General features: G+C 69.6%; 3 protein-coding genes across 4 annotated transcripts; 1 reads left to right on the top strand and 2 right to left on the bottom strand.

Moving 5' to 3' along the window:
- Window positions 1-6,795: 6,795 nt before the first annotated feature.
- On the top strand, window positions 6,796-11,653 carry CDK10 (cyclin dependent kinase 10; the record flags this gene model as incomplete). Its single annotated transcript, XM_084257560.1, has 13 exons — window positions 6,796-6,882; window positions 8,527-8,599; window positions 9,022-9,093; window positions 9,355-9,457; window positions 9,540-9,621; window positions 9,711-9,778; window positions 9,940-9,992; window positions 10,103-10,172; window positions 10,525-10,584; window positions 10,692-10,815; window positions 10,959-11,098; window positions 11,209-11,261; window positions 11,517-11,653. The coding sequence occupies 13 exons, from the start codon at window positions 6,796-6,798 to the stop codon at window positions 11,627-11,629; spliced, it is 1,098 nt and encodes a 365-aa protein (XP_084113686.1). The 3' UTR covers window positions 11,630-11,653.
- A 1,109-nt stretch (window positions 11,654-12,762) lies between these two features.
- Window positions 12,763-14,706, bottom strand: SPATA2L (spermatogenesis associated 2 like; the record flags this gene model as incomplete). The annotated part of the gene is made up of 2 exons (XM_084257559.1): window positions 12,763-13,694; window positions 14,404-14,706. The coding sequence occupies 2 exons, from the start codon at window positions 14,704-14,706 to the stop codon at window positions 12,774-12,776; spliced, it is 1,224 nt and encodes a 407-aa protein (XP_084113685.1). The 3' UTR covers window positions 12,763-12,773.
- Window positions 14,707-17,193: 2,487 nt separating this feature from the next.
- VPS9D1 (VPS9 domain containing 1) lies at window positions 17,194-25,207 on the bottom strand (the record flags this gene model as incomplete). 2 transcript variants are annotated; one of them, XM_084257307.1, is made up of 15 exons in its annotated part: window positions 17,194-17,842; window positions 18,005-18,139; window positions 18,440-18,536; window positions 18,809-19,017; window positions 19,256-19,385; window positions 20,158-20,624; window positions 20,850-20,935; window positions 21,103-21,190; window positions 21,281-21,333; window positions 21,521-21,583; window positions 21,663-21,774; window positions 23,543-23,705; window positions 23,836-23,928; window positions 24,446-24,521; window positions 25,109-25,207. In XM_084257307.1, the coding sequence occupies 15 exons, from the start codon at window positions 25,205-25,207 to the stop codon at window positions 17,647-17,649; spliced, it is 2,067 nt and encodes a 688-aa protein (XP_084113433.1). In that variant the 3' UTR covers window positions 17,194-17,646. The 2 variants fall into 2 exon arrangements, with proteins under 2 accessions (XP_084113433.1, XP_084113434.1); XM_084257308.1 differs by having other exon boundaries at window positions 18,005-18,109.
- Window positions 25,208-25,666: the final 459 nt, after the last annotated feature.

The following is a 25,666-nucleotide window of genomic DNA, read 5'->3' as shown; positions in this document are numbered from 1 at the left end:
CGGGCGGCGCGGCGGGCCTGACCGCGGCGTCTGTTCCAGGGGCCGAGCGCAAGCGGGGCCGGCGCTTCTCGGGGCCGCCGCCGCCCGCGCCTCCGGACCGGCCAGCCCAGGGCTCCGAGGCGGCCGCGCCGGGCGCCGCGCCCCGCAGGGAAGGTAGGAGCGCGGCGGCCGGGCGGGCGGAGGGAGCTGGAGGGCGGGGACGCCGGCCCCGGGCGCTCCGGGGCCTCTGCCGGGCTCGCCCGCCGGGCCGCACCGGGCTGCCCGCCGGGGCCCTCCGCCCGCCGGGGCCGCCCTGACACGGGCCTCGTCCCTCGCCGGGGGCGCCTCCCCGGGCCTCCCGGCCTGCGCCCCCAGCGGGGCCTCCCGCCGCCCGCCCCTCCTGCTGCAAAGGCCCAGGGCCTGTCCCACCCCTCTCAGGAGGGGAGCGGCGGGGTGACCAGGCCACAGCGTCCAGCTGCTCTGGGGCCCCAGGGCCAGGAGCCCGGCGGGAGGCCCGTCTGTGTGATGTGTCCACGAGGGGCCAGGCGGCCCGGGCTGCAGAGCCGCAGGACGCCCATCTCCCCGAGTGGGCACAGAGTGCTTTTAGGAAAAGTTCCCAGAACGGGGTTACCGGCTGCCAACTCCGAAACTGTTGGACTATGTGCTTTAAACCACACCACAATAAAGCCGTTAAAAAACGGAGGAAAACAGGGCCTCCCCGGTGGCACAGCAGTTGGGCGCTGGGCTGCGAAGCTGCCTGCGGCCTCTGCGGCGCCGGTTCGATCCCCGGCTGCTCCCCGGTCACCACAGGAGGGTCCCACATAGCGTGCAGACCTCTCCTGCCGCCCGCTGCTCCCCTCAGCAGTGTCCTTCGGTTCCCCGCTCTGGCTCTGGTGAATTCTCTCACCCTCCCGTGCTTCTGACTGTGCCCAGTGCTTGTATAAATAAACAAAACTGAATAAATAAATAAATGAAAAACATGCCTCTATTAAAAAAATGCTTAAAAAATAAATAAATAAATAAACCACACCACAATAAAGCCGTTAAAAAACGGAAGAAAACAGGGCCTCCCCTGGTGGCGCAGCAGTTGAGCGCTGGGTTGTGAAGCTGCCCGCAGCCTCTGCAGCGCCGGTTCAATCCCCGGCCGCCAGGCGAGGGTCCCACATGGCGCGCAGACCTCTCCTGCCGCCCGCTGCTCCCCTCAGCAGTGTCCATCGGTCCTTCTGCCTGCTCTGCTCCCCGCTCTGGCTCTGGTGAATCCTCTCACCCTCCCGCGCTTCTGACTGTACCCAGTGCTTGTGTAAATAAATAAATAAACCTTAAAAAAAAAAGGAGGAAAAGAGTGTCTGGTTCTTTGAAGAGATGGAGAGCCTGGGGAGGACCGAGGCCGGTGACAGCCCTGGTGGCTCTGCAGTGGAGTGGAGACTGACCAGTGAGACAGACGGAAGGGCGCCGGCCAGGGGGACCGTCCAGTGTGGGCCCGGGCGTCCTCTCTGCTTTCCCTGATAGATTTAGAGAAGTCACACTTCACCCTGACCGGGAAAACCTTAGCAAAGTGGAGCCTGCTGGCAGGTCAGAGCAGACATGTGCTGCGGGGCAGCTGGCAGGGACAGGCCCCAGGGGACTAGGCGGGTGCGGAGTCCCATCTGTGATCAGCCAGGGCGGTTTATCGTGGGTGCGTTACCTTCAGAGATGGGAGACAGGAGCTGCCTCTTAGACCTGCATCCACAACACTTGACACGGATGAGTGGGGCAGCCCATGTGGGGCTGCACCGCTGGCCTCCTCCCAGCTCCCCGCCTGTGACCTGACTTGACCTCCCGCCAGGCAGTGTCCCCTCCCTTTCCTGTTCAGGATTGGCCTCCTCCCTTGAGGGTGTTGGCTGTGTCCTGAGGCTGTGCGATCCCCAGCTGCCCTGCTGTGAGGAGGCTCTGCCACCTGGAGGCCTTGGGGCTCCCTGTCTTCAATCCCTCCAGCCCAGAGGCTGCACAGTGACAAGCCTCCTGCAGCCCTGTGGCAGCTGTTTTTCCCCCAGGCTGTCAGATGGCCACAGTCCCTGCCATGTGTGCCGTTCGCCGCCAGGTGGCCACACTGCTACCTGCCCAGCGGAGCTGTCCCAAATTCCCATCCCATAAAACCAAGGAACCCAGGGCCTCCCCGGTGGCGCAGCGGTTGAGCGTTGGGTTACGAAGCTGCCCGCGGCCTCTGCGGTGCCGGTTCGATCCCCGGCTGCTCCCCGGCCACGGGAGGAGGGTCCCACATGGCGCGCCCGCTGCTGCTGCCATCTCTTTGCTCTGTCTGCTTGCAACCTTGCAGCACAAAACCCACAAACACCATGCTTCACAGAGCCCAAGACACCCCACTTGCTATCAGCCAATTCCAAAACACTGGAAATTCTACTTGAAAGAAACAACCCAAGGGCCTCCCTGGTGGCGCAGGGGTTAAGTCTCAGCTTGATCAAGCTATCAGCAGCCACTGCGGCCTGAGTTTGATCCCCGGCCAGGGAGCTGACCCACATGGCGCGGCAGACCTCTCCTGTCTCCCCGCTGCTCCCCTCAGCAGTGGGTTTCAGTAGATCCGCCTGTTCCGCTCCACACTCTGTCTCTGGGGAATCCTCTCACTCGTGCCCCTCTGGCCTGCACCCCAGTTCTTGTATGCGTAAATAAAAACAAATCTAAAACAAAAAAAGACCCAAACCTGTCTGGGAGATGAACGGGATGAAAGAGCTGGGTGTGGGTCTGCTCGGGCGGCTGGGGCTGAAGTCACAATTTGCTGCTTGTTCTTCTGGGGGCCCCGTGACCTGGGCTGCGGTGGATTCCTGCGAACCCCTTTCCTGATCCGGTGTGTCCTCACGTGGCGGGGAGATGTTCTAGTCTCCTCTTTCTCTCAAAAGAGCACTCAGGACACCCTTGGGGCTCTCACAACCTCTAAACGCAGTCACCCCAAAGCCCTCGCCTCCAGACACCATCACTGCACGTCGCTGATATCTGAACAAACCAGTAAGCAGCCCGTGCGGCTGTGGGCACCAGCCTCACCGCAGACCGCCTTGCCTGCGGGGTGTGGATCCCCGCCAGCTGGCCCCTGGTGGGGACGCAGCCACAACAGCCAGTTCAGCCTCCACTCGTGGCTGGAAAGCGAGGCCACGCACGTGGTGCTTTCCCTCGGCCCCACGCTCGTCACCTGCCGTGCGGCTGTCGGAAGCAGAGGCGGGAGTGTCGAGGCCCCGGAAAGTGTTCATATTTCTAAATGAAGAGGCTTTAAGACTCAGGAAGAGAAAAGAAAGCCTGCTGGGTGGGGCCTCAGCGGCCTCAACACGGCTGTTCTTGGTCTGCGGCCAGAGCCACCCCCGTCAGAGCACCAAGGGTCGCTCAGGAGGCCGCCCAAGGGAGTGGGCATGTCGGAAGCGGCAGCTGGAGGCGGCGTTGTCCACAGGCTCCTGCCAGGTGTGTGTGGGGGAAGATATTCGCTCCCGGGTGTTGGCGCAGCTGACCAGACAGTCGACACAACTAAGGCTCGCGTTTTACTTCAGTCCTTCAAGGTCCTGCGTGCATCAGAGTCAGCATAGGAGAGCGGGCCGCAGAGGTCGAGGCGGAATTGGGTGTTCTGAGAGGCCTTGGGTTTGAGAAGCTACAGGCCTCCAGAGACGGCCAGTGTGAGCACAGCAGGGCCAGCCGAGCAGCGGGTGCTGGGCCCAGGCTGCATGCAGGGTGATGTCCTAATGACACAGGAAGTGCGGGCGGGAACATGACCTTTATGGGAGGAGATGCCTGCTGGCCCGGGGTCTGGCTCTGGACACGGAGTTGGAGGGCTGGGGTGAGGCTGAGCTCACACCCACCTCAGGATGCGGGAAAAGGCCCAGGAAGTAGACAAGGCCTAGGAGGCTGTGGAGAAGTGTCTGTGTCCAGCCCCTGTGTGGACACGCAGGCCGAAGCGACCTCCGCGGAGAACAGCTCGACAGTCCCTGTGGTGTCCCTTCTCGCCACCATGAAGAGGCCTCTCATGCGCATGGAGCCCAGTGTCCATGGCAGCGCTGTTCACTGTTTGAAAAAGACAAAAACTGGAAATAAACTGAGTCACATTCACGATAAGAGCAGCCGAGGCCCCTTGCAGGGCATCCAGGCTGTGGGAGGCTGTGACTGGCCGGGGTGCTCGCGGGCTGACCTGTGAGCCTGAAGGTGGGGGAGGCTGGGCGTGGGGAAGGCAGCTGCCGCCCTCCCCCACGGGTTGTCTTGTTATTTGCAGGGTTCCAAGTTGCCTTGTGCGGAGCTACATACGTGAAAGAATGAACTTGAAATGCAAAACACGATGAGATGCAACCTTTGGCTTAATGATAAATAAGAAGACTCGGTGCCCAGTGAAGGGTCAGGCTTTGGTCACCTGGTGGTGGGCAAAGCGGTGGGGGCTCTGGACCCAGGGCCCCAGGTCGGGGGGCTGCGCCCTCTGCCACCAGCTGAGCAGGCGGCCTACTCTCGGCACCTGCTCTTGGCACCTGCGTCTGCGGGAGCAGGGTGGGCGCACCCACTCGGGGCTGCCCCGAGAGCCGCACCCCAGCGCCTGGCGTCCAGAGGCCATGTGGGGCTGGGCGGGTGCTGGCTATAGGCAGCGAGAGCTCCCTGGCGTGCTGGAGGATCTTGGGACCGACTTTAAGCAAAACAGCGTGTGAACGCAGGCCCTTGAGCAAGCAGGCCCTCGAGTAGACCCTGTGCACAGAGGTGGCGCGCTGGGGTTTCCCCGAGGCCGGAAGGGCGCCCAGCTGGGCCACACATGTGCGCGGGCGCCCCTGTCTGTGCTGTGTGCCCAGCCCAGCGCTGATGAGATCAGCCGTGGCCAGCTTCTCCGGTGTCCTGATGAAGCCTGTGCAGAGACGCTGGGGCTCACCCCCGAGTATGCCCGCACATCCCCGGGTCCTCCCTGTGAGCAACCCCTGGCCCTGCTCTCCAAGGTGCAGGCTGGAAGTTGCTCCTGTTCCTTCTCCAGAGAGGGCACCTAGCACTGGCCACAGTGAAGCTCTGGAATGTTCCAACACGGAACCGACCGCTTTGGGCGTCTCCTGACCACACGGCCGGTGCCTGCTTTACGGGGCTGCTTCCCACAGGCCTGGTAGTCAACACCTGGTGTTTTCTTCCTTCCAGAGAAACCTGACGGGAAGGTGAAGGTGAGCAAGAAGAAGCTCATCATCCCCCAGATCGTGGTCACCAGGGCCTCACAAGAGACCCTGCTCAGCTACAACTCCGCCACCGCCGATGAGCAGAGAACCATCAAGGAGGAGGGCAGCTGGGGCCCCTACTACCGGCACCGGAACCCCAGCACCGTGGCCGCCTACAACGCGCACGCCGAATAAAGGCATGCCCAGCAAGCGCGTGTGCCTCTCTGGCGGGGCAGCCATGCCCCTGGCTGCCTGTCTCGACTTCCCCAGAGCTGCCGGTAGCTCAGCAGACGGGAGTGACCCTGGCTTGGCGCAGGCTTGTCCAAGCTGGCCCTGCTGGCGCTGGACAGACACCGATGAGCCGGTGGGGCTGGTCTGACCCTTGTCCTGCTCGCTTCTGAAGGAGCTGGGGTCGGTTCTGGCAGTTCACGTGAAGACAGGTCTCCACCTTGGAGAAAAGGTCCTGCAGAGCCCTGGAAGGTCTCCAGGGCTCCGAGCTCGCCTGGGACCTGATCCAGGATAGTAGAGGATGTGGAAGGAGGGGCGGGGGGCCTTGCAGAGCTGTCCCGGGAGGAGTCAAACTGAAAGAACTGCCTCTTTCTGCCTGTGAGGGGGGCTCCGGTGGTGAGGCCATTCCGGGGGCCTGAGCCTTGGTGCTGTCAGCTGCCCCCCTCCCCTGTTGGCCCCTGACCCCTGGGCTAGTGTGGTGGGAGAGCACGTCTGGCCTCGCTGGAGTCGCCGTGTGGCTGCCTTAGTGCCCAGGTGGCCACAGGGGGTTGCCGTGGGAGTGGGTTAGGGCGCAAGCAGCTTGTGTGGCCCGCCACAGCCGGGGCAGCCCGGCCCTTCTCCATGAGCCCGGCAGGGCACTGCCCTCCGCCCACTGCCCCAGCGCCGCCTCCACAGCGTGAATTCCAAAATTAAAACAACGGAACACGAATGTTCGAGTTAAACACTCTGGCTCGCTGAGATTTACCAAAGGCCTTCGGGGGTCACTGACTCCCCCGCACCCACAGCGCTGCCCCTGGCCCAGGAGGCGTCCCTGGCGCCCTCCGAGCCGTCGGCCTCGCCCGCCCCGCTGGGAGGGACGGCTCGGCGGGCTCAAGCTGCACCCCCAGGTCCGCGCCGATAACCCTGCGGGCCCCCCCAGTGCCTCCAGGGCGAGCAGTGGACAGAGGCCCGACAGAGGCCCGCGCCGGCAGGGCCCCGCCCCCGCCCCCCGGCCCCGCCCCCGCCCGTTCCTCGCCAGGCCCCGCCCCCGCCGCCGGCAGGGCCCCGCCCCCGCCCCCCGGCCCCGCCCCCGCCCGTTCCTCGCCAGGCCCCGCCCCTCCCCCCGCCGATCCCGGGCCCACCCCGGCCCCGCCCCTCCCCCCGCCGATCCCGGGCCCACCCCGGCCCCGCCCCTCGCTGCACCCGCCCCGCCCCGCGCCCCGCGGGCGTCAGGCGCGGGGTCCCCGAAGGGCCTGGCCCGCCGGGCTTCTCCGCGCATCTGGGGCGCCGGCGTCCGCGATTGAAACTCGGCGGGCCCGTGGCCGCGTGGGCGCTGGGGTCCTCTGGGGACGTCGGGGTCCCCTTGGCAACCAGGGCCCACGGGGGACGCCCCGGAAGTAGGCTGCGCGCGTGCGCGGAGGGGGCCGCTCTGCGCCTGCGCGCGGGCGGGGCGGGCGGCCTCGGCATGGGGGAGCCCGAGCCGGAGCCGGAGCAGATCCGCCTCAAGTGTATCCGGCAGGACGGCTTCTTCACGGTGCCTGCGGAGCACAGGGTGCGCCGGGGCGCCGCGCCAGCTCCGTCCTCGCGGCGGCGGGGCGGGACCGGGCCGCGCGGGGCCCCGGGTGTCGCGCGGAAGCACGTTTCGCGGCCCGGGCGCCGTCGGGGGCGGGGCGGGGGCGGCAGCCGGGCGCGGCCTGGGCGGGGCCGGGGCGTAGAGGCCCGGGGGCGGGGCGGGGGGACGGGGCGGGCCGGCCCGGGGGCGGGGCGAGGCGGGCTGGGGGCGGGGCGGCTCGGGAGGGGCGGGGCTGGCTGGGGGCGGGCCGCTCGGGGGGCGGGGCGAGGCGGGCTGGGGGCGGGGCTGGCTGGGGGCGGGCCGGCTCGGGGGGCGGGGCGAGACTGGCTGGGGGCGGGGCGGCTCGGGAGGGGCGGGGCTGGCTGGGGGCGGGCCGCTCGGGGGGCGGGGCGAGGCGGGCTGGGGGCGGGGCGACTCGGGAGGGGCGGGGCAGACCGGCCCGGGGGCGGGGCGAGGCGGGCTGGGGGCGGGCCGGCCCGGGAGGGGCGGGGCGGCTCGGGGGCGGGGCGGCTCGGGAGGGGCGAGGCTGGCTGGGGGCGGGCCGGCTCGGGGGGCGGGGCGAGGCGGGCTGGGGGCGGGGCTGGCTGGGGGCGGGACGGCTCGGGGGGCGGGGCGAGACTGGCTGGGGGCGGGGCGGCTCGGGAGGGGCGGGGCAGACCGGCCCGGGGGCGGGGCGAGGCAGGCTGGGGGCGGGCCGGCCCGGGAGGGGCGGGGCGGTTCGGGAGGGGCGGGGCGAGGCTGGCTGGGGGCGGGGCGGCTCGGGAGGGGCGGGGCGAGGCCGGCTGGGGGCGGGCCGGCCCGGGAGGGGCGGGGCGAGACTGGCCGGAGCGGGGCGCAGGTCCTCTGGCCTCCCCCGGACCCAGGACTGGTGGTTTCGCTGGTGCCGGACGCCGCGGGCCTCTGCGGCCCTGTCCTCCGCCCGGCCACGCGGCCTCCGCGCTGCCCGCCCCTGGCGCAGCGTGGCCGTCCTCGGACGCAGCTCACGCAGCCTCGACGGGCGGGCCCGGCCCCGCCGCGGCAAGGCTGCTGGCCTCCGGGGGCGCCGAAGCACCGTGCTGCCCGCTGCCGGCCCCCCGTGGGCAGCAGGCGCTCGCTGGGCCTGAGCACGGCAGCCCTGCCGCGGGGCGCCCGGGCACCCAGGACGGCGGCCTCCTGGGGCGGGGTCAGGGCGCTCAGAGGAAGCCGGCGCCCGCCTGGAGGGGAGGCGCGAGGAGGGCGCGAGGAGGGCGCGTGCCTGGCGGCTGGGCGTGTGACTGGGGTTTGGTCCTGCAGCCCGGAGGTCGGCAGGGCAGGCCAGAGAGTGCAGGGGGCGTGGGGACACGCGCGCACCTGGACGGGGGGTCCTGGACTGCCCAGTGGCCACCGGCAGTTGCTCGGCAGCACTCTGGGTGTGCTGCTCCTGGCTGTCGCTTTGCTTTGCGCCACACGTGGCTGGCAGCTGCCTGCCGGGCTGGCCCGTGTTCAGGTGACAGCCACGGTGAGGCCACCCCCGGCATCTCTGGCCACCCCTGGCTCCCCTAGACCCCTGCAAGGCCCCACGTGTGGCTGCCTTCTAGGGGGATGAGCGGGGTGTGAAGGGCCGCCCTTGACAGGCCCCGCAGCCTCACGTGGCGTGTCTTCCAGCTGGGGCGGTGCCGGAGTGTGAAGGAGTTTGAGAAGCTGAACCGCATCGGTGAGGGCACCTATGGCATCGTGTGTGAGTGACGGAGGGACCGACTGGAGCGACACTCCTGCCTGCGCAGCCGGGCAGGGACTCGTGCCGGGGGCTGTCTGCACAGGCATCGGGCTGTGGCGTGACCAGGGCAGGGGCCCACAGCGTGCCAGGAGGGCAACTGAGCTGCCTGAGTGCCCAGGCGCTTAGGAGTGCCACGCAGAGTCCTTCTCACTGGCCGCGGCGCCTCATGCGCTATTCGGGCAGCAGCGGGGGCAGTCGATGGGGAAGGAAGACTCAGCCGCGCCCCCCAACCTTTTCCCCCTGCCCCCGCCAGGAGCATGTCTAGTGGGTGGGGTGTCCCCACAGAGAGGACCAGGTGTCACCGGCAGGGTGCCCCAGGGTGCAGGACGGGGCTTGAGGGTGTGGGGGCTGGTGGCACTGCACTGGGTGCGTGTCCTTTCCAGATCGGGCCCGGGACACGCAGACGGACGAGATTGTCGCCCTGAAGAAAGTGCGGATGGACACAGAGAAGGATGGTGAGCCTCAGTGGGCGGCATGTGGTGGCCAAGGGGGCTGTCTGCCTGTCGCCAGCTGCATCCCCCCCACCCCCGGGCTCCGGGCCCCACTGGCCCGTGGGGTCCTGGGCCGGCTCCCCGCAGGGCCCCCCCAACCCTGGCAGTGCTGGTGCCCCCCTCCCCCCAACTTGGCACCTGCCTGCAGCCCCGCCTGAGGCGGGCCGGCCCAGCCCACGCGTGGCCTGGTGTGGTGTGGGGCGAGTGCTGGGTGTTGGGTTGCAGGGGTGCCCATCAGCAGCCTGCGTGAGATCACGCTGCTCCTGCGCCTGCGCCACCCCAACATCGTGGAGCTGAAGGACGTGGTCGTGGGGAACCATCTGGAAAGGTGAGGCCAAAGAGGGGAGGCTGGGCGCCCCCTCGGCCAGGCGGCGGAGCCTGGGGGTAGCCAGCCTCTCCCTGGTGCGCAGCATCTTCCTGGTGATGGGTTACTGTGAGCAGGACCTGGCCAGCCTTCTGGAGAACATGCCGACGCCCTTCTCGGAGGCCCAGGTGTGGCCTGGGGTCGGCCTGAACGCCTTGTCCCGTGGGTGCCCAGGGGCCCTCCCGGCCCTGCTCACCTCTGACAACGCTCCCCCCAGGTGAAGTGCATCGTGCTACAGGTGCTGCGGGGCCTCCAGTACCTGCACCGGAACTTCATCATCCACAGGTGGGACTGCTGGCGCGGGCGGGGGCCCAGGCCGGGCTGTGGGGCCTCCGACCCTGGGGGTCTGGCCCGGGTGGGGTGTCCCCGCAGCACAGCATGCTGCCTGCGGGCTGGTCCAGGGGAGTGAGGGGGCTGCGCCCAGGACCTCTGCGCTCTTCTTGCAGGGACCTGAAGGTCTCCAACTTGCTCCTGACCGACAAGGGCTGTGTGAAGACAGGTGGATGAGGAGCTGCCGTGGGGTGTGGTTGGTCCCTCCACGCGCCCGGGAGGCCGAGTGCAGCCCCTCTTGGCGAGGCTCACGCTCCCTGCCGTTCTGCCTCCTCACAGCGGATTTTGGCCTGGCCCGGGCATATGGCGTCCCTTTGAAGCCCATGACCCCCAAGGTGGTCACTCTCTGGTGAGGGCCTTGGGCAGGTGTGCCTGGTGCAGGGAAGCAGGGGTCTCGGGGTCAGCTTGCCCAGGGGGAGCAGGGAGGGACAGAGGTCTCCCTGAGAGGAAGACCCCCACCCGCTGGGGGCTCAGATGGTGTGGAGTCATTTCTCCCATTGCTAAGAGGCAGAGGTTCTGGCTTGGGGGCTTTGTGCAGTGAACGCTGCAGGTGTGCACCTGCAAGCCCCTGCGCCTGGCGCTCGCGCACCTGGAGCTGCAGCCAAGCTGGGGCAGCAGCCAGCGGCCGCTGTTGGCCTCAGGAAGGGGGCTGCAGGGCTGTGGGTGGGGCTGGAGCAGGCCCCGACTGCCCGTCTCTGCAGGTACCGGGCTCCCGAGCTGCTGCTGGGCACCACCACGCAGACTACCAGCATCGATATGTGGTAAGACGCTGTCGGGCCTGGGGCAGGGTTGCTGCAGGAACAGAGTAGGGGGCTGCTCTCCCTGGGGCGCCTGCTGGGGGCCCTGAGACAGCCTCCGCTTGCTGCAGGGCCCTGGGCTGCATCCTGGCCGAGCTGCTGGCCCATAAGCCCCTCCTGCCCGGCACGTCCGAGATCCACCAGGTGGACCTAATTGTGCAGCTGCTGGGGACGCCCAGTGAGAACATCTGGCCGGTGAGAGCCCAGCCCAGCCCAGCCCGCTGCGCTCAGCGCTGACCTCTCCTGCCCTCCCCACACAGCCCCGCCCCACACCCGGCCCTCCGGGCGCAGCCCCGCCCTCCCCAAGCCCATCCGTGGCCTCAGCGCAGCTCCCACAGGGCTTCTCTGCGCTGCCGCTGGCCGGCCAGTACAGCCTGAGGAAGCAGCCCTACAACAACCTGAAGCACAAGTTCCCGTGGCTCTCGGAGGCCGGCCTGCGCCTGCTGAACTTCCTCTTCATGTACGACCCCAAGAAGAGGTGCGCACCACGGGGTGGGTGTGTGGGCGGGCCGGACTGGGACCCCCTCCAGACCCCGCTCTGGGCAGGGCAGCCACGAGGGCAGTGCCCCTGATGTGGCTCTCACGCAGGGCGACGGCTGGGGATGGCCTGGAGAGCTCCTACTTCAAGGAGAAGCCCCTGCGTGAGTCCCGGGCCCTTCCTGGCACGGGTAGTGGGCGGCGGTGACTTGTGGGGTGTGGCCTGGCCTGGGGCTGGTGCCAAGGGGCTGGGCCTGGGCTGAAGAGAGGGTGGCACACTGAGGCCACGGGAACCACCCGCAAAGTCGAGGGGTGGGGGGGTTCAGGCTCTGCCCAGGCCCCAGCACAGGTGCAGGGTGGGGTTCAGACCTGCACCCCCCCGGGTGCTCCTCCCACCCCTAAACAACCCCCTCCCCCAGCTTGCGAGCCAGAGCTCATGCCCACCTTCCCCCACCACCGGAACAAGCGGGCGGCCCCCGCCTTGGCCTCCGGCGGCGGCGGCGAGACCCAGGCCAAGCGCAGCAAGCCCTGAGCCCAGCGTGGCTCCCAAAGATGGACACCAGTGGCGGAGCTCCGCCCTCCTCTAGGAAGGACCCATGACCTCAGGACACAGGGTGTGACCACAGGGCTGTTCCTAGCGGGGCCAGGGCCCCCCACTGCCCCACCCTGGGTGGCCACGTGGGTCCATCCCTGTGGGCGTTGCTGACTTGGGCCTAGCAGACTCTGCATGGCCACTTGCATGCCGATGTGGGCCTGGGTCCACCCAGGTTAGGGCTCGCGGGACTCCAGAGCGAGTGACCTGGGCTGGAGGGGGAGCCGTGGGTCTGCCCCAGGGGCCCGGGGGAGGGGAGCACCGCGGAGATAAAGACGTTGCTGACGCGTGCGAGTTCGGTGTCCTTTAATAGGTGTAAGTGGTATAAGTGGGCTTTTCGAGGGGTGGGCAGATGGCCCCCAGGGAGGGGCACGCTCTGGTCAGGGAAGGCGGGCCTGGACCTCCTGGGCAGACAGCCCCCTGCCGTCCTGTGGGCCGGTGGACTCGCTGGGAATGGCTGTGCCTGCCTGCCGCCCCCAGCCTCAGGCTCAGCCCCACAGCTGCTCAGAGCCCAGCACCCTTCAGCACTGGCCCGAGGCGCGGGGAGTGGCGCCGGGCAGAGCCAATGCAGGGGCTCCCGCAAGCCGTGGCTGAGGAGACCGTGTCCCCAGGTGGGCAGCTACTCTCCAGATCCCGAGGGCTGCCTTCCTGCTCCCGGGAGGTGAGCCTGTGCCATCCCAGCCCCGTCCAGCTGTGAGGCAGGTGCTGGCCGTCTGTGGCCAACCTGCTGCGTGCGCCAGGGCAGGTCTACACCGGCCTGGCCGCCTCTGGCTGGGCTCCCGTCCACGCAGTTGGCAGGAGGCAGCTTGTCCCAACACGTAGCTGCAAGTTAGGACGGGGTCCCCGCTTGGCCTCCAAGGGTCCTCACGGGGACAGGCTTGGAAGCCAGGACATCTGGGCCCAGGCCTGGGTGCTGGGGATGGGGTGAGCCTGAGGCTGCTAGAGGGTAAGCCCCCACTCCCACTCGGGGCCTGGGCGCCCTCTGCCCTGTGCGCAGGGCTCCTCGGGCGGGTCTGCCGGGGGCCAGGCCTGGGTGGGGCGAGGCCCGAGCAGCACCATGGAAAGCCCGAGCCCGACCTGCGGGCTAAGGCTGGGCCCCGGGCCCGTCGTACAGCGGGGCGTCAGGCTGCGTCCACCGCCGCTGCTGGGTGCGGCCGAGCAGAGCCCGCAGTGCGTGGCCGGGCCGGCAGGCGGCCAGGGCGGCACAGTGGGCAGCGTGTAGCTGGCGGCATGTGTCGCAGCAGAGGGTGGGCAGGGTGCCCGGGGCCAGGCAGCTGTGGGCCTGGTAGCCGGGGGGCTCGTGGGCGCCCTGCGGGCTGGCCCGCTCAGGGCTCCCGGGCGGCTGGGGGGCGGCCAGCTCTCTGCGCAGCGAGAGGAAGGAGAACACTTCGGGCTCGGGCTCCAGCTCGTCCTCCAGTGCCCCGTAGGGCGGGCTGCTGGCCCTGGGTGACCCCCCGGCCTCAGCCCCCGGGTCCCAGGCCCCAGCGCTGGCACCCCACAACTTGGCGCTCTGCCCCCACGGCTGAGGCTGGTAGGCCAGCGCTGAGGAGGGCGAGTCTGGGCCTGGGGAGGACCTGCCATACAGGCTGGCCGCCTCCAGGCCCTCGTCCTCCTGCAGGTCTTGGTACAGGTCCAGCGGGGCCCGGTACACGGCCAGGGGGTCCCGCGGCGGCAGGGGTGGCGGCTCCTTGTCCCCAGCCAGCCGCCGCCGCAGCCAGGCCACGCAGGAGGCCACGTCAGCACTGGCCCGGCGGGCCTGCAGCAGCTCCTCGGCCGGCAGCAGGCTGGTGCCCAGCTGCGCCAGCACCTCCCCCAGGATGTCGCACTCCAGCCGCAGGGCAAAGCAGCCCAGGGCCACCTGCACCAGCTGGCCGGCGGGGGGTGGGGTGGCCATCATGAGGTGGTGGTCGTCCTGGCGCACGTAGCCCATCTTCTCGAAGCTCTGGACGAGCAGGTCCTCGGAGAGCACCCCCTTCAGCACGTGCACGTAGCCGCCTGAGAAGGTCTGCGGGGACACCGGGTCAGCTGCGCGCCCAGGCCCCGCCCAGGCCGCCCGGCCCCGCCCGGGAGGCGGAGCAGCTCCGCGGCTCCCCGAGACGGACCCCGCCGGCCGGGGCAGCCCGGCACCGGCACCGCGGCCGGAGAGAAATGCTCGCAGCGGGGTCACGAGGCAGGAGAGGCCGCTTCAGCCGCGAGCCCGGCGGCCTGGAGCTCCGCCGGGAGGGGCCCCTGGGCGCGGGGCCCGCGTGGGCACGGCGGCCGTCGCGGCCTCCCCGGCCGGCCCGGTGGCGCGGGCCCCGCAGGCCGGGACAGGCCGGGGCCGCCGTCGGGTGCCGCAGACCCCGGGCTCGGGCCGGCGGGGGTCCTGCTGGGGCGGCAGCGGCCCGGGCTGGCTCCGGAGCGGCTGCCATGGCAACCCGGGAGGCCCGCGCCCACGTGCTGCGACGTCACCGCCTTCCCACCCTCCCGAAGGAGCCCGGAGCGCCGGGGTGCGCCCGCCAGCGGCCCCCGCCCGCCTCGGGGACCCCCGGGTCTTCCGTGAAGGGCGACGGCCCGCGGCGGGAGGAGTCGTGGCCCCGGCCTGGGCGCGCCCCCGCGGCTCCCCGGGGAGGGCTGCGCCTCGGCAGGTGGCCGCGCCCAGCCCGCGAGCGGCCCCCGCGCCCCCCGCGCCCCCGCGCCCCGCCCGCGCCCCGCCCGCGCCCCGCGGCGCGCACCTTGATGGTGGCGAACTCCTTGCGCCAGGGCAGCAGGTACAGGTGCACGGCCGCCAGCTCCAGCAGCTCGAAGGCGCGGGCCAGGCCGCGCAGCGCGGGCGCCAGGTCGGCGCGGCCCCAGAGCCCGTCGGAGAGCAGCGCCAGCGCGTCGTCCTGCAGCGCGCCGTGCAGGTCGAAGTCCTCCACCAGGATCTGCCAGAGCACGGCGCGCAGCGACGGGTCCCCGCACACGCCCGCGCGCCCGCGCCGCAGCTCGCGCTCCAGGCACAGGCGGTAGTCCTCGGCCAGCGGGCGGCTGCCCATCCTGCGGCCGCGGCCCGGCCCCGGCCCCGGCCCCGGCCCCGCCGCCCGCCGCCCGCCGCCCGGGCCTCCCGGCCGCCCGGGCCTCCTGGCCGCGCGCTGCGCCCGCACCCGCGTCCCCGCCGGCGCGCGGGGCGGGGCTTCTCGGGGCGCAGTGGGGGCCCCCGCCGGCGCGCGGGGCGGGGCTTCTCGGGGCGCAGTGGGGGCCCCGCCGGCGCGCGGGGCGGGGCTTCTCGGGGCGCAGTGGGGGCCCCCGCCGGCGCGCGGGGCGGGGCTTCTCGGGGCGCAGTGGGGGCCCCGCCGGCGCGCGGGGCGGGGCTTCTCGGGGCGCAGTGGGGGCCCCCGCCGGCGCGCGGGGCGGGGCTTCTCGGGGCGCAGTGGGGGCCCCGCCGGCGCGCGGGGCGGGGCTTCTCGGGGCGCAGTGGGGGCCCCCGCCGGCGCGCGGGGCGGGGCTTCTCGGGGCGAAGTGGGGGCCCCGCCGGCGCGCGGGGCGGGGCTTCTCGGGGCGCAGTGGGGGCCCCGCCGGCGCGCGGGGCGGGGCTTCTCGGGGGCGAAGGCGGGGGCCGGCCGGCCTAGCTGGCCCCGCCCGCCCCGCCGCGCACCTGCCCGGCCCCGCGCGCGCCCGGCGGCCGCCAAGTCCTCCGCAGGGCCCGGGCGCGCACGCCGATCCCTGGCGCCCGGGGACGCGGGCCCCGAGCCGGGCCCGCCGAGGCGTCCCTCGGGGCGCCTGGCCGCGGGGCGGGGGGCGGGGGGCGGGCCCGGCCGCTGCCGGCCCCCCGGGCGGGCACCGCCCCACGGTGGAGACACGAGGGTCGCGGCGGCGTTCCCACGGCGGCCCCGCCCCGCCGCTCCTGCCCGCGGCCCTCGCCCCGGCCCCGGAGAACGCGCGGCGGGCCGGGGACGCCGCTGTGTCCGCCCGCGCGCCTCCAGGCGCCGCGAGGCCGGGCAGGGCTGGGGGTCGCCGGCGCCAGGCTGGGCCGGTGTCCGGGGACACCTGCTGATCCAAGCGCCGGTTTCCGCGGCGCCGCCCGCGCCAAGGCCCGCTGGCCCGGCCCGGCCCGGCCCGGCCCGGCCCGCACAGGGCGCGGCTCTCCCGCGGGCGCCCGTCCCCGGCGGGGCTGCGCGTTCCCCGGCGCTGCGGACGGGTCTGCGCCGGGTCGCGCGCCGCTGGGCAGGCGCCGCTGGCGCGGGACTCGAGGGCACGCGGGGAGCCGTCGCTGCCACTCGAGGGCGCGAGGCCCTTCTCGTGGGACGCGGGCCCCGGGCAGGACCTCGCCCGCCTCCACCCCCAGAACAGACGCGGGCCGGAGCCCCCAGCGCCGGCCCCGCCGCCCGGCCCGGAGCCCGCGGGAGAGCGCGCTGGCCGGGGACGGGGACGCGGACGCGGGCTGCACGCGGCTCCGCCTGTGGTCTGGGGAGCCGCGCCGGCCGGGGCCCCACGCGCGGCTCCAGCTCCCGCAGGGCGCCTGCAGGGCCTCCGCGGGCCGTGGCCGCCCGGACCCTGGACCCCGGCGGGGGCGGAGCTGCGGGCGGGAGGGCAGTGCCGCGCCTGGCGCCGCTGCCGCGCAAGTGTCACCCCCGCCCGGGGCGCGCCCGCCAGCCCGCCACTCCCAGACCCCCGCCGCGCTGTCCTGGGCTCCCCGTCCGCGCTCTGCTGGACGCCCTCTCTCCAGGCGTGCGGCCTGCGAGCTTCCTCGGCGCCTCACGGGATGCTTCATGGCAAGTCCCGCTCCTGTTCCAGGAGCCCCGGACCATCCCGAGCCGGGACTCAGCAAGCTGCGGGCAGCAGCAGCCCGCGACGAGAGCTGCGGAGGGGGGCGCTGGTCGTCCCGCCAGGCGCGAGCAGGCTGGGAGCCCCGTTGGGGACAGGGCACAGGCGGGGCGGGGGCTCCTGGGCAGAGGGGTGCCCAGGGCCGGAGGCTGCAGACAGGCGCGGTGGAAGGTGTTGCTGTCTGCTCCTGGGATGGAAGCCCGGCCCTGGGGCTCCTGCGGGGCAGCTGGCCGAGGGACCCTGCCCGGGGCAGGGCTGGACTCACGCTGTGCCGTGGCCGCAGGGCAGGGCTGGTCCCGGGCCCCTCAGGATGCTGCAGAGGGCGGGAGGGCCGCCTGGCCCACTGCACGGGCACAGGTCTTCCTGGGTGCCGGCCCTCAGTGGGCCTCCCCCACCCCCACTGCAGGCGCCAGGCCACCCGCGTCCTCTGCCCTGCAGGGAGGGCTCTTCCAGCTCCAGCCAGGGATGGCTCGAGACACGGCGCTCCCAGCCCACCAGGCCCTGCAGAGTGCCCTTCCCGGGGCGGGGGTGGGGAGAGCAGCCTCGGGGTCCCGTGCAGCGCAGGTTGGGGCAGGCTTGGTTTGGAGGTGCATGTGACCCCTGGAACGGTCACCCCCAGCACCCTCCTCACTGTCACCAGTGGTCTCTGGGACCCTCTGGCTCTTGCCGGCCAGCAGAGGCGGGGTCTGTGTGGCCAGGCCCCCCCCGCCGGGCGCAGGACGTGAGGAGCTGCCGGCAGACACTGTGACTTCTTTATTTGCGGCGTGCTCAGTGGCGCCTGTCGGCGCGTGACGGAGCGGGCAGGGGACCGTCGCCACGCCACGTGCTGACCTCAGGCCACACCAACCTGGACAGGGTTGTGGGAATTGTCAAGGAGGGGAGGGCAGACTGGCCCCCAGGGGAGGGTGGTCAGCGCCCAATAAATAAGAGCAGTTTTGAGCCACCTGGCCGTGGTCTCTGGGGACAGAGTAGTGGGTTCGCCTCTTGACTCCAGCAAGAAACGGGCTCAGACGCTGAGGACTGTCACGGGACGGGACAGAGGCGGGCCAGACTGGCCCACCCGCGGCCACCGGGTCGAGTGGAGCGAGGTGGCCTGGGCGGGATTCCCTCTGGCTTTCCTGCACGGGCCTTTCAGAGGCCGGATGGGGGAGAGTCCTGGGTGTGGGGCCAGCTCAGCCCTTTCCCACAGCAGCAGAGGTGGGGTGAGGGCAGGGGTGCAGAGCCCCGCCCCCCGGCGCTGGGGGCTCGGTCGCCGGCGGGTCACGTCCTCGCCCATTGCTTGCCCAGGGCCCTGTGGGGAGCAGCTCCACGCAGCTCAAGGCGCTCTGCAGCGAGGTCAGGCAGTAGCCTTCCTCTCCGACCAGGAACCTGCGTGGGGCAGCGCGAGCGGCCGGTCACACCAGGGGCGCCAGGAGACGCGGCCCAGGGAGGTGAGGCTGGCGGGAGGCAGGGGGTGCGGGCTGTGGACTTCCAGCTTGGAGGCTCCCAACCCAGGTGTCCCGCCCCGCCCCCGGCCGCCCGCGGGCGCACCCCTCGTGGATGAACTCCTCCAGGGCCGCGCACTCCGACACCAGCTGGGGAAGGCCGCTTCTCAGCACCACGAAGGACAGGATGGGCAGCAGGTCGTCTGCACCGCTGTGGGCACAGGACAGGGCCTGCTGGGGGCTGCTTAGCCCAGAGCCCTGTTCAGCCCCGCAGCAGCCTCGTGCTGGCAGGCTGCTTGCCCCGTGCCGGAGCCCGCCTGGGAGAGGCTGGAGAGGGAGCTCCAGCTGGCAGCTGGGCCCAGGGGCAGCTGAGGGTCAGGGGCTTCCAGGTAGAGTGACCCCAATTTCACCAGTGAGCCAGGTGGTCCCTGACCCTAAGCCCCCCCCCCGCCCCAGGAGCCCCTCGGTCCGAGAGGGCTCCAGGAGGACTGGCCAGAGGGTCGGGCGGGGGCCGGGGCGGGCCCTCCTGTGCAGGACTCACATGGCAGCAGCGCTGGGCTGGGGGCCCGGCTCTGGGGCGGCACCCTGGGCCCGGTAGTACTCCTCCGCGCAGGCGCAGATGACGCGCAGGGCCCGCACTGAGGGCAGAGCGGCTGGGGTGAGGGCCAGACCACCGGCCAGGATACCCCTGGCTCCCGCGCTGCCCCTTCAAGCCTGGGCTGGTCAGGGCTGGCCGGGCCTCTGCTGGCAGGGCTCTCATGCCCGTGTCCCCACGTCCCCACGGGCAGGAGGGGTGCGCCTCCGATGCCCACAGCACCGAGTGGCCAGGGGCCCTGTCTGATCCAGCCAGGGTCTCCCTCCCTCCCTCGGCACCAGCCGCCTCCCCTGTGCGCCCCACCGCACCCCTCACCGATGCACCCCAGCTTCTTCTGGGGGCAGCTCTCCAGAACCAGCAGCCCCAGCTCCTGCACGGCGGCATGGTAGGGGCAGGCGCCCGCTCGCAGCACTGCGGGGTCCCGGGGCAGGAGCTTGGTGCTGATGCCCAGGGCGGCGGGCGGTGCGTTCCGGCAGAGCTCCATGCTCCTGCTGAGGGCGGCCTCCCGCCCGCGGTGCACGCTCCTGCGCAGACAGAAGCTGGGCTCGCGAGGGCCTGCCCAGGACAGAGGCCCAGCCCAGAGGCAGGACCCAGAGCGGGACAGTGAAGCAAGGGGGTGGGGGCCCAGGCCACCCAGGAAGATGCGGGGGTGTCGCTCTGGGTGCGCGTGGGAGGCGAGGAAACAGGGTTCAGGCGCCAAGGGCTGCGCAGGGATCAGGAAGGAGGGGCGGGGCTGGCCGTGAGGGGACTGCGGGCCCCAACCTGTAGAGGGCCAGCAGCAGCGGCCACAGCGGGGAGAAGAAGGGCTCCTCGATGCCGGCTAGGCAGCGGTCCTTGGAGGCGGCCGTGTTCAGGCCGTCGAAGGCCAGGAGCGTCAGCGAGAGCAGCCTGTCTGCCGGGGCACAGCCGCGTCCAGTGGTGCCGGGGGACGGTGGCTTTGGGCCCCGCGGGCAGGCCCCAAGTCACCCCCTGCAGCCTGGGCTGCCACCCCCTTGAGGCCTCCCAGGCGGGGGCACAACCACAGGGAGCATACCCCGCCCGTGCCCTCTTTCCGCTCCCTGGGCCTGGGTCAGAGCAGAGTTGGGCCCAGCTGCCTCCCCATGGGCACAGGCCCACGCCACGGTTCCCCAGCGATAAGGAGGCAGGTGGGGGGGGAGTGGGGAGGTCTCTGTGCCCTGAACTGCAGGAACCTGGGAGCTTTAGACTCATATTTGAAGGCAGGAAAACTGAGGCCCGAGATGGTGCCGCTGCCTGAGGCTCCTTGGAGTGTGGGGCACCGCATGAGAAAGCCATGGAAGCCCCCCTCCTCCTTGGAGACCTGGCAGCTACCTGCCACTCTGAACCCCAACTTTTAGGTGGCCCAGCCACTTTTTTCAGAATGGAAACACAAAGGGGATGAACCCAACAGCAGCACACAGATGCACGCCAACCACACAGAACACCGTGATGGGGACCCTGCCCCCCAAAAAGTTGGGGTGCAATAGCTATCTCCCAGAATTTAGGTGACTGTGAATCCCCCCACCAGCTGCTGCCTGAAGCTGGGAGCAGACCGCCGCGCCGTGAGGGTGCTGGGTGCGGGGGCGCTGCAGGCCAGCACTAGTCTATTGTCGGCTGGGGGGCCCCCAGCTGGGGGTGCTTCCCGCCGCCTCTGGCTCAGGCCTCACCGATGGCATTGTGGATGTCCTTCACGGTGTTCTTCAGCTGCTCCAGCAGCGGCTCCTTCTTTGCTCCTGAAATCTGGGGCTCAGGGTGCCCCTCAGGACCCCGGCCCCACAAGTCGGAAGCCGCCAAGAACTGTTCCAGGTCCTCAAAGGAGCTGTCTTTGGCCGGCGGCCTAGGCGAGGAGTCAGCGGGGCCGGGCTGGAACGGGCTGGCTGGGGGACTGGCTGGGAGTTCCGTGGGGGGCTGTGGGCCCGGGCTGGGCTCAGGAGGGGCAAGCATACAGTAGAGGCTCTGGGAGGGCCGGAGTCTTCGGCTCCCAGGAGCCAGCAGCCCGTCGGTGTCCGGGGGCAGGGAGCAGCTGCCTGGGGCCGAGGCAGGCGGGGAGCTGCTGCTCACCAGGGGGTACAGCGCCCGGTACACGGCGCACTGCAGCCGCCGCAAGAGCTGAGCGATCGGGTGGTCGGGCACACTGCGGGCACAGGCATAGCTGGCGGGCAGGGCCGGCTGGAGGCACTGCACCCCCCGTGGGCCTCGGCCGCCCACCCGCCTGGCGGGGTCTGAGCAGCATCAGTCCTTCCCAGAGTCTGGCAATGTCCCACCCGCCCCTGGTGCCAGAGGGTCAAGGCCCCTCTGTGCCCGCCCCAGGTCTTCTTCCCTTCCTGCCCGCCCTGCCCCCTCGCAGCAAGCTGGGCACCTGAGCAGGTGGGAGACCAGGCTGGTCACCAGTGACAGGTCCCCTGGGCTCCTCTTGAGTTTTGCCTTCCAGGTCTTCGGCCAGTCCTGCTGGACACGAGTCTTTGCGGGAGGGCACCACAGCCGACCCCCGCGACAGGAGCGCCCCCAAGGAGGCCAGCGCCTCACTGCACTGCCCTTCCTGGGCCTTAACAGAGACCCAGCAGGGAGCAGCAGGCCCCGCCCCGGCACGTGACCCGGCGCCGTGGACTCACGTGGTCCTGCTCGTACTCGAGGATGGCCGCGTACAGCGCGCGCTGCTCCCGCTCCTCCGGGGTCAGGGCCACCTGGCTGCAGAACCTCCTGGGGCGCGGGACGGGCCGGCGCTCAGGGTAGGTCGGACACCCCCCAGCAGCCCAGCACCCCCGACAGACGGGACGAGCAGGGGCGCACCTGTTGGCGGCCTCCTGGAGCCGCAGCCGGCGCTCCTCCATCTTCCGCTGCAGCTGGGGCGGCAGAGTCAAGGCGGGCGCGATGGCCCCACTGCCCTGGTCAGGCCCCAGGGGGTGGGGCGGGTCCCACCTGAAGGCTGGAGGTGGGGGGGCCCACAGACGGGGTGGGGGCCGCCGTGCATAGGCCCTAAGGGAGGCGGGCCTCCGGGTGGACCCACAGCAAGGGCCGAAGGAAGGATACTGTCTCCTCCCGGGCTTTAGCGATCACCAGGTTCTCCATCATCTGCCGCTGCAGGGACAGGGTCTAGGGAGGACGGGGAGGAGGGACTAATAAGACCCACCCCTCGCCCACTGAGCCCAAGCCCTCCCCCGGCCCAGCTGACCAGGGACGTCTTCTGCATGGCCTGGCTGGGATCCAGACGTGCCACCCGGGCCTCATAGGCAGCCTTCAGCTTCTGATTCTGAACGGAGGCCTCCTCCAGGGGTGTCAATTCCCTGGAAACGGGGGACAAGCTGCTGTCCAGGGCCCCGGAAGCCCAGGACTGCTCAGGTGACCCGAGGGCCTCTCTGACCCCTGGAGACCAAAGGTGAGGTGATGAGGCTGGGGGCAGGACTGTAAAGGAGGGGCGGTCTGGGCGCAGTGAGCTGGACATTGTTGCCTGGCTGAAGCCTGGGCCTGCTATGGCTGGACTTCTGGCCTTTATGCAAAATGGGTTATACCTGTTTGGCAACAATGTGGAACTTTTTTTTTTTTTTAAGATTTATTTATTTAAACAAGAACTGGGGTACAGGCCAGAGACGCAGGGGGGCGAGAGAATTCACCAGAGATAGCAGGGAGCAGAACAGGTAGACAACGGAAAACACTGCTGAGGGGAGCAGCAGGCGAGGCAGGAGAGGTCTGCTGTGCCATGTGGGATTCTCCCTGGCCGGCCAGGAATCGAACCCACACTGCAGAGACTGTGGACAGCTTCACAGCGCTGCGTTCAACCCGCTGCACCACCAGGGAGGCCCAAACGTGGAAGTTTTTAAGGGCAGCATTGCACTAAACAGCTTCTTTCCAACCCCGAAATAGTGGACCTTACACCATGACAGTCCCACAGCTGTCTGCCATGGAGCTTCCTGTCCAACAGGCCTTATGGCCTTAAGGGGTGGGAGAGGCGACCTCCTCGCACAGGACTGAGCAGGGGAGTTTGTCCTGGATGGAAGCCCTGCCCTACTGCCCAACAGCTACACTGAGGCGGGAGCAGAATCCCTGGTGGCAGTGGTCCACACCTGGCAGCAGCCCCTCCAGAGTCCTTCCTCCCACTCATGGCTCGGTGGGCTCTAGCTTCTGTCTAGGTGGCTTCATCAGCTCTAGAAAATGGTCTATGGCCATCTCTTCTAACGGTGCCTCTGTCTACCATGGCTGTTTCCTCTGCAGAACTTTAACAACCTCATTGAACCTTATTTTTCCTTTTTAAAGATTTATTTATTTTTGTATAGAACTGGGGTGCAGGCCAAAGGTGTGGGGGGGTGAGAGGACCGGCCAGAGACAGAGTGGGGAGCAGGACAGGCGGATCCACTGACACACACTGCTGAGAGGAGCAGCGGGGAGATAGGAGAGGTCTGCTGGGCCCTGTGGGTCAGCTCACTGGGCAGGGATCTAACTCAGGCTGCGGTGGTGATAGCCTGATAGCACTGAGATTTAATCCCTAGCCCCCCCCATTAAACTTTCTATCTTGTTCCAAGTTCATTTTTCCCCCATCCTATAAGTCATTCTGTGTGTTCTTTAAACTGCTGTCTAGTTGACTAATATTCTCTTCAACTGTGTCTACTGTTATGAGCACGTCTACTCATTTTTATGTGCATTGTGAATTTCTACTGCAAAATGTTATTGTTTTAAATTCATTTAAAATACTTTTATTATTTTCAATTTATTTCTATTTGGTGGTTAGGTTGTATAGTTTACTTTTACCTGCACGTATTCTGAAATTTGCTTACACTTTTTCTAAATATGGAAAACGTGATTATTTTAAAATGTGTCTGACAACTGTTTCAACTACCGTTCCCTCATAGTCGTTTTTTTTTTCCTCCTCTCTTGCTTCGCTACGTTGAACTTTGTGCCACTCACTTTTTGAAAGCTGAAGAAGGCACTCTTTTCCAAAGAGGACTTGTATTTCTTTCTGTCAGGCACTAAGACATTTACATTCTGAGACCTGTTTTAACTAAATTTACTGTGGTTACTTCACTTGATTCTGAACCCAGGTATCATGTCTTATCTTACTTCTTAGAGCTTTGTGACTCCACCACCTGAAGCTTCTGGAAGATTTCGGGCGGCAGAAAAGGAGAGAGCTTCCCCCCTTCATCTGAATACACCCTGCGGTGTCGGCTGGTAGTTGTGGGGACAGGCGTTGCCACGGGCATGGCTGACTTCAGGTGTGTTTTCCCTGCAAGACATGCATGCTGAGTCAGCACAGGCCCACAATACACCTAGTAAATGCAGACTCTTGTGGGGTGGTGCCCTGGTGGCTTTCTGCTGGGGAACTAGGGAGCTCATGTGCCACAGATGAGACCTACCGAGCTTGGCAGCTGTTGACTGGGCCCTCTCCAGGCACTGCTCCGCCAGCTTCAGCATCTTCCAGGTGTCGGGGGGCACAGCCTCCCCAGGTTCTGGGGAGCAAGGGACGAGAAGGCTGGTCACCATCACTGCTATCACTAACTAGACTCTTGCCAAGATAAATGCAAGGAAGTGAAGACGTTAGTGAGCCCGCCCCTTCTCCGGCCATCTGCCTGGTTTACCTGCTGGCCCTGTGTGGTCCCTGGCATTGGCCAGCCCAGCATCTGTCTTGTCACCTCATCTTGACCACCAGAGCCCGCTCTTCCTCACTGGGGGCTCAGTCTCACCTACAGACCCTCATTGAGGTGGGCAGGGCAGCTGACTGCACAGACAGAGCTCCAGGCCCTCCCCACACCCTCTGACCCCCGCCTCCCAGGCTTTCTGTTCTGTCTTCACTGTCAGCAGGCGCATGCTGGAGGAGCTGCCTCCCCGCTCCCTTCCTGCCCTGTGTTGCCAGTGACAGTCGTGCCTGGGGACACCCTCGGCTTGGGACCCACAAAGGGCTTTGCTCTGCACACTCTGCCCAGCAATGGCGGGTGGCTGCGGCTGCAGCGATGCTGAGAGCTGTACCTTTGGTGGTTTCCACTTCTTCCAGTAGCACCTGGGAGATGTAGTGGATGCTCCTCAGGTATTCAGTATATGCTTCCTGTGCCCAGGGGAGAGAGATGGCAGAGGCCAGTCAGTGGAGGCAGACGCCCCCCCACCCCCGCCCACGGGAGACAGGGAGGGTGGGCTCTCCAGCCTGCACGGTGGGCCGGTCAGCGAGTCACCGGTCCAGGTCTGATCAGGGACGTGGGGCCTGGGCCCTTGGGCCTGCAGGAGAAGAGCCCCCCTCACTGCCTGGCTCATTCAGTGGGCCTGGGGAGGCAGCCCTGGCACTTGCTCTGGTTTACCCCACGTTTCCTTCCTGTGCAGCTCAAGGGCGATTTATTCACTGCAGTTAAGAAAACGTTTCCTCGGCGGTCACCGCGGGCCTGACGCCGTAGGGCGCCCAGAGCGCGGCCGTCGCGGGACCCCGGGGCGCGCCGGGCTCGGGCATGGGCGCCGCCCGGAGCCTGCCCGCAGGGACGGGCCCGCCTCCGCCCCGGGCCCCTGCCAGACGACCCTCCGGGCGCGGGCGCGGGCGCGGGGGCCCGGCGCGGGGCAGCCGGGCGCGCACGGAGAGGGCGGCGGGCGGGCGGGCGGGCGCTGTCCGCGGTGGCGGCGGGGCCCTGCGCCGGGCGCGCGCCTCACCCGGGGCCGGCTGCCGGCGTCCAGCTCGATGGCCCCGTTGGCCAGCTTCATGGCGCCCTGCAGCGGCCTCGCGGCGCCGTCCCCGGCCGCAGCGGCCATGGCGCCGGCGGGGAGGCGGCGGCGGCCCAGGGCGGGGCGCGCGGCCCGGGCGGAACGCGGGGTGCGGGCGCGGGGGGCGCCCGGGCCGCGGACCGCCGGAAGCCGCGGACCCGAGCGAGACGCACTTCCGGCGGCCCCGCCTCGCCGCGCGGAGCTCGGCGCCGGACGGCGGGCAGAGTGGGGCGGCGCGCCCGTCGCGTCCCTCGTCACGCACGTGCCGCGAGCGCGTAAGTGCGGCGACCGGGCCCTCGCTCGGCGGCGGGGTCCCCGCCCCTCCCCCCCCCGGCCCCGGCCCCGGCCCCTCCCTCTCCCTCCCGGGCCCTCTTCCTCATCCCGCCCCTCGCCGCCCGCCCCCCCTCGCCGCCCCGCCCCTCGCCGCCCCGCCCCTCGCCGCCCCGCCCCCTCGCCGCCCCGCCCCTCGCCGCCCCGCCCCCTCGCCCCGCCCTTTGTCACGTCACG

The sequence above is a fragment of the Talpa europaea genome, assembly GCF_964194135.1.
Source record: "Talpa europaea genome assembly, chromosome: 16".
NCBI lineage: Eukaryota > Metazoa > Chordata > Mammalia > Eulipotyphla > Talpidae > Talpa > Talpa europaea.
This window is presented reverse-complemented; position numbering and strand designations above follow the sequence as displayed.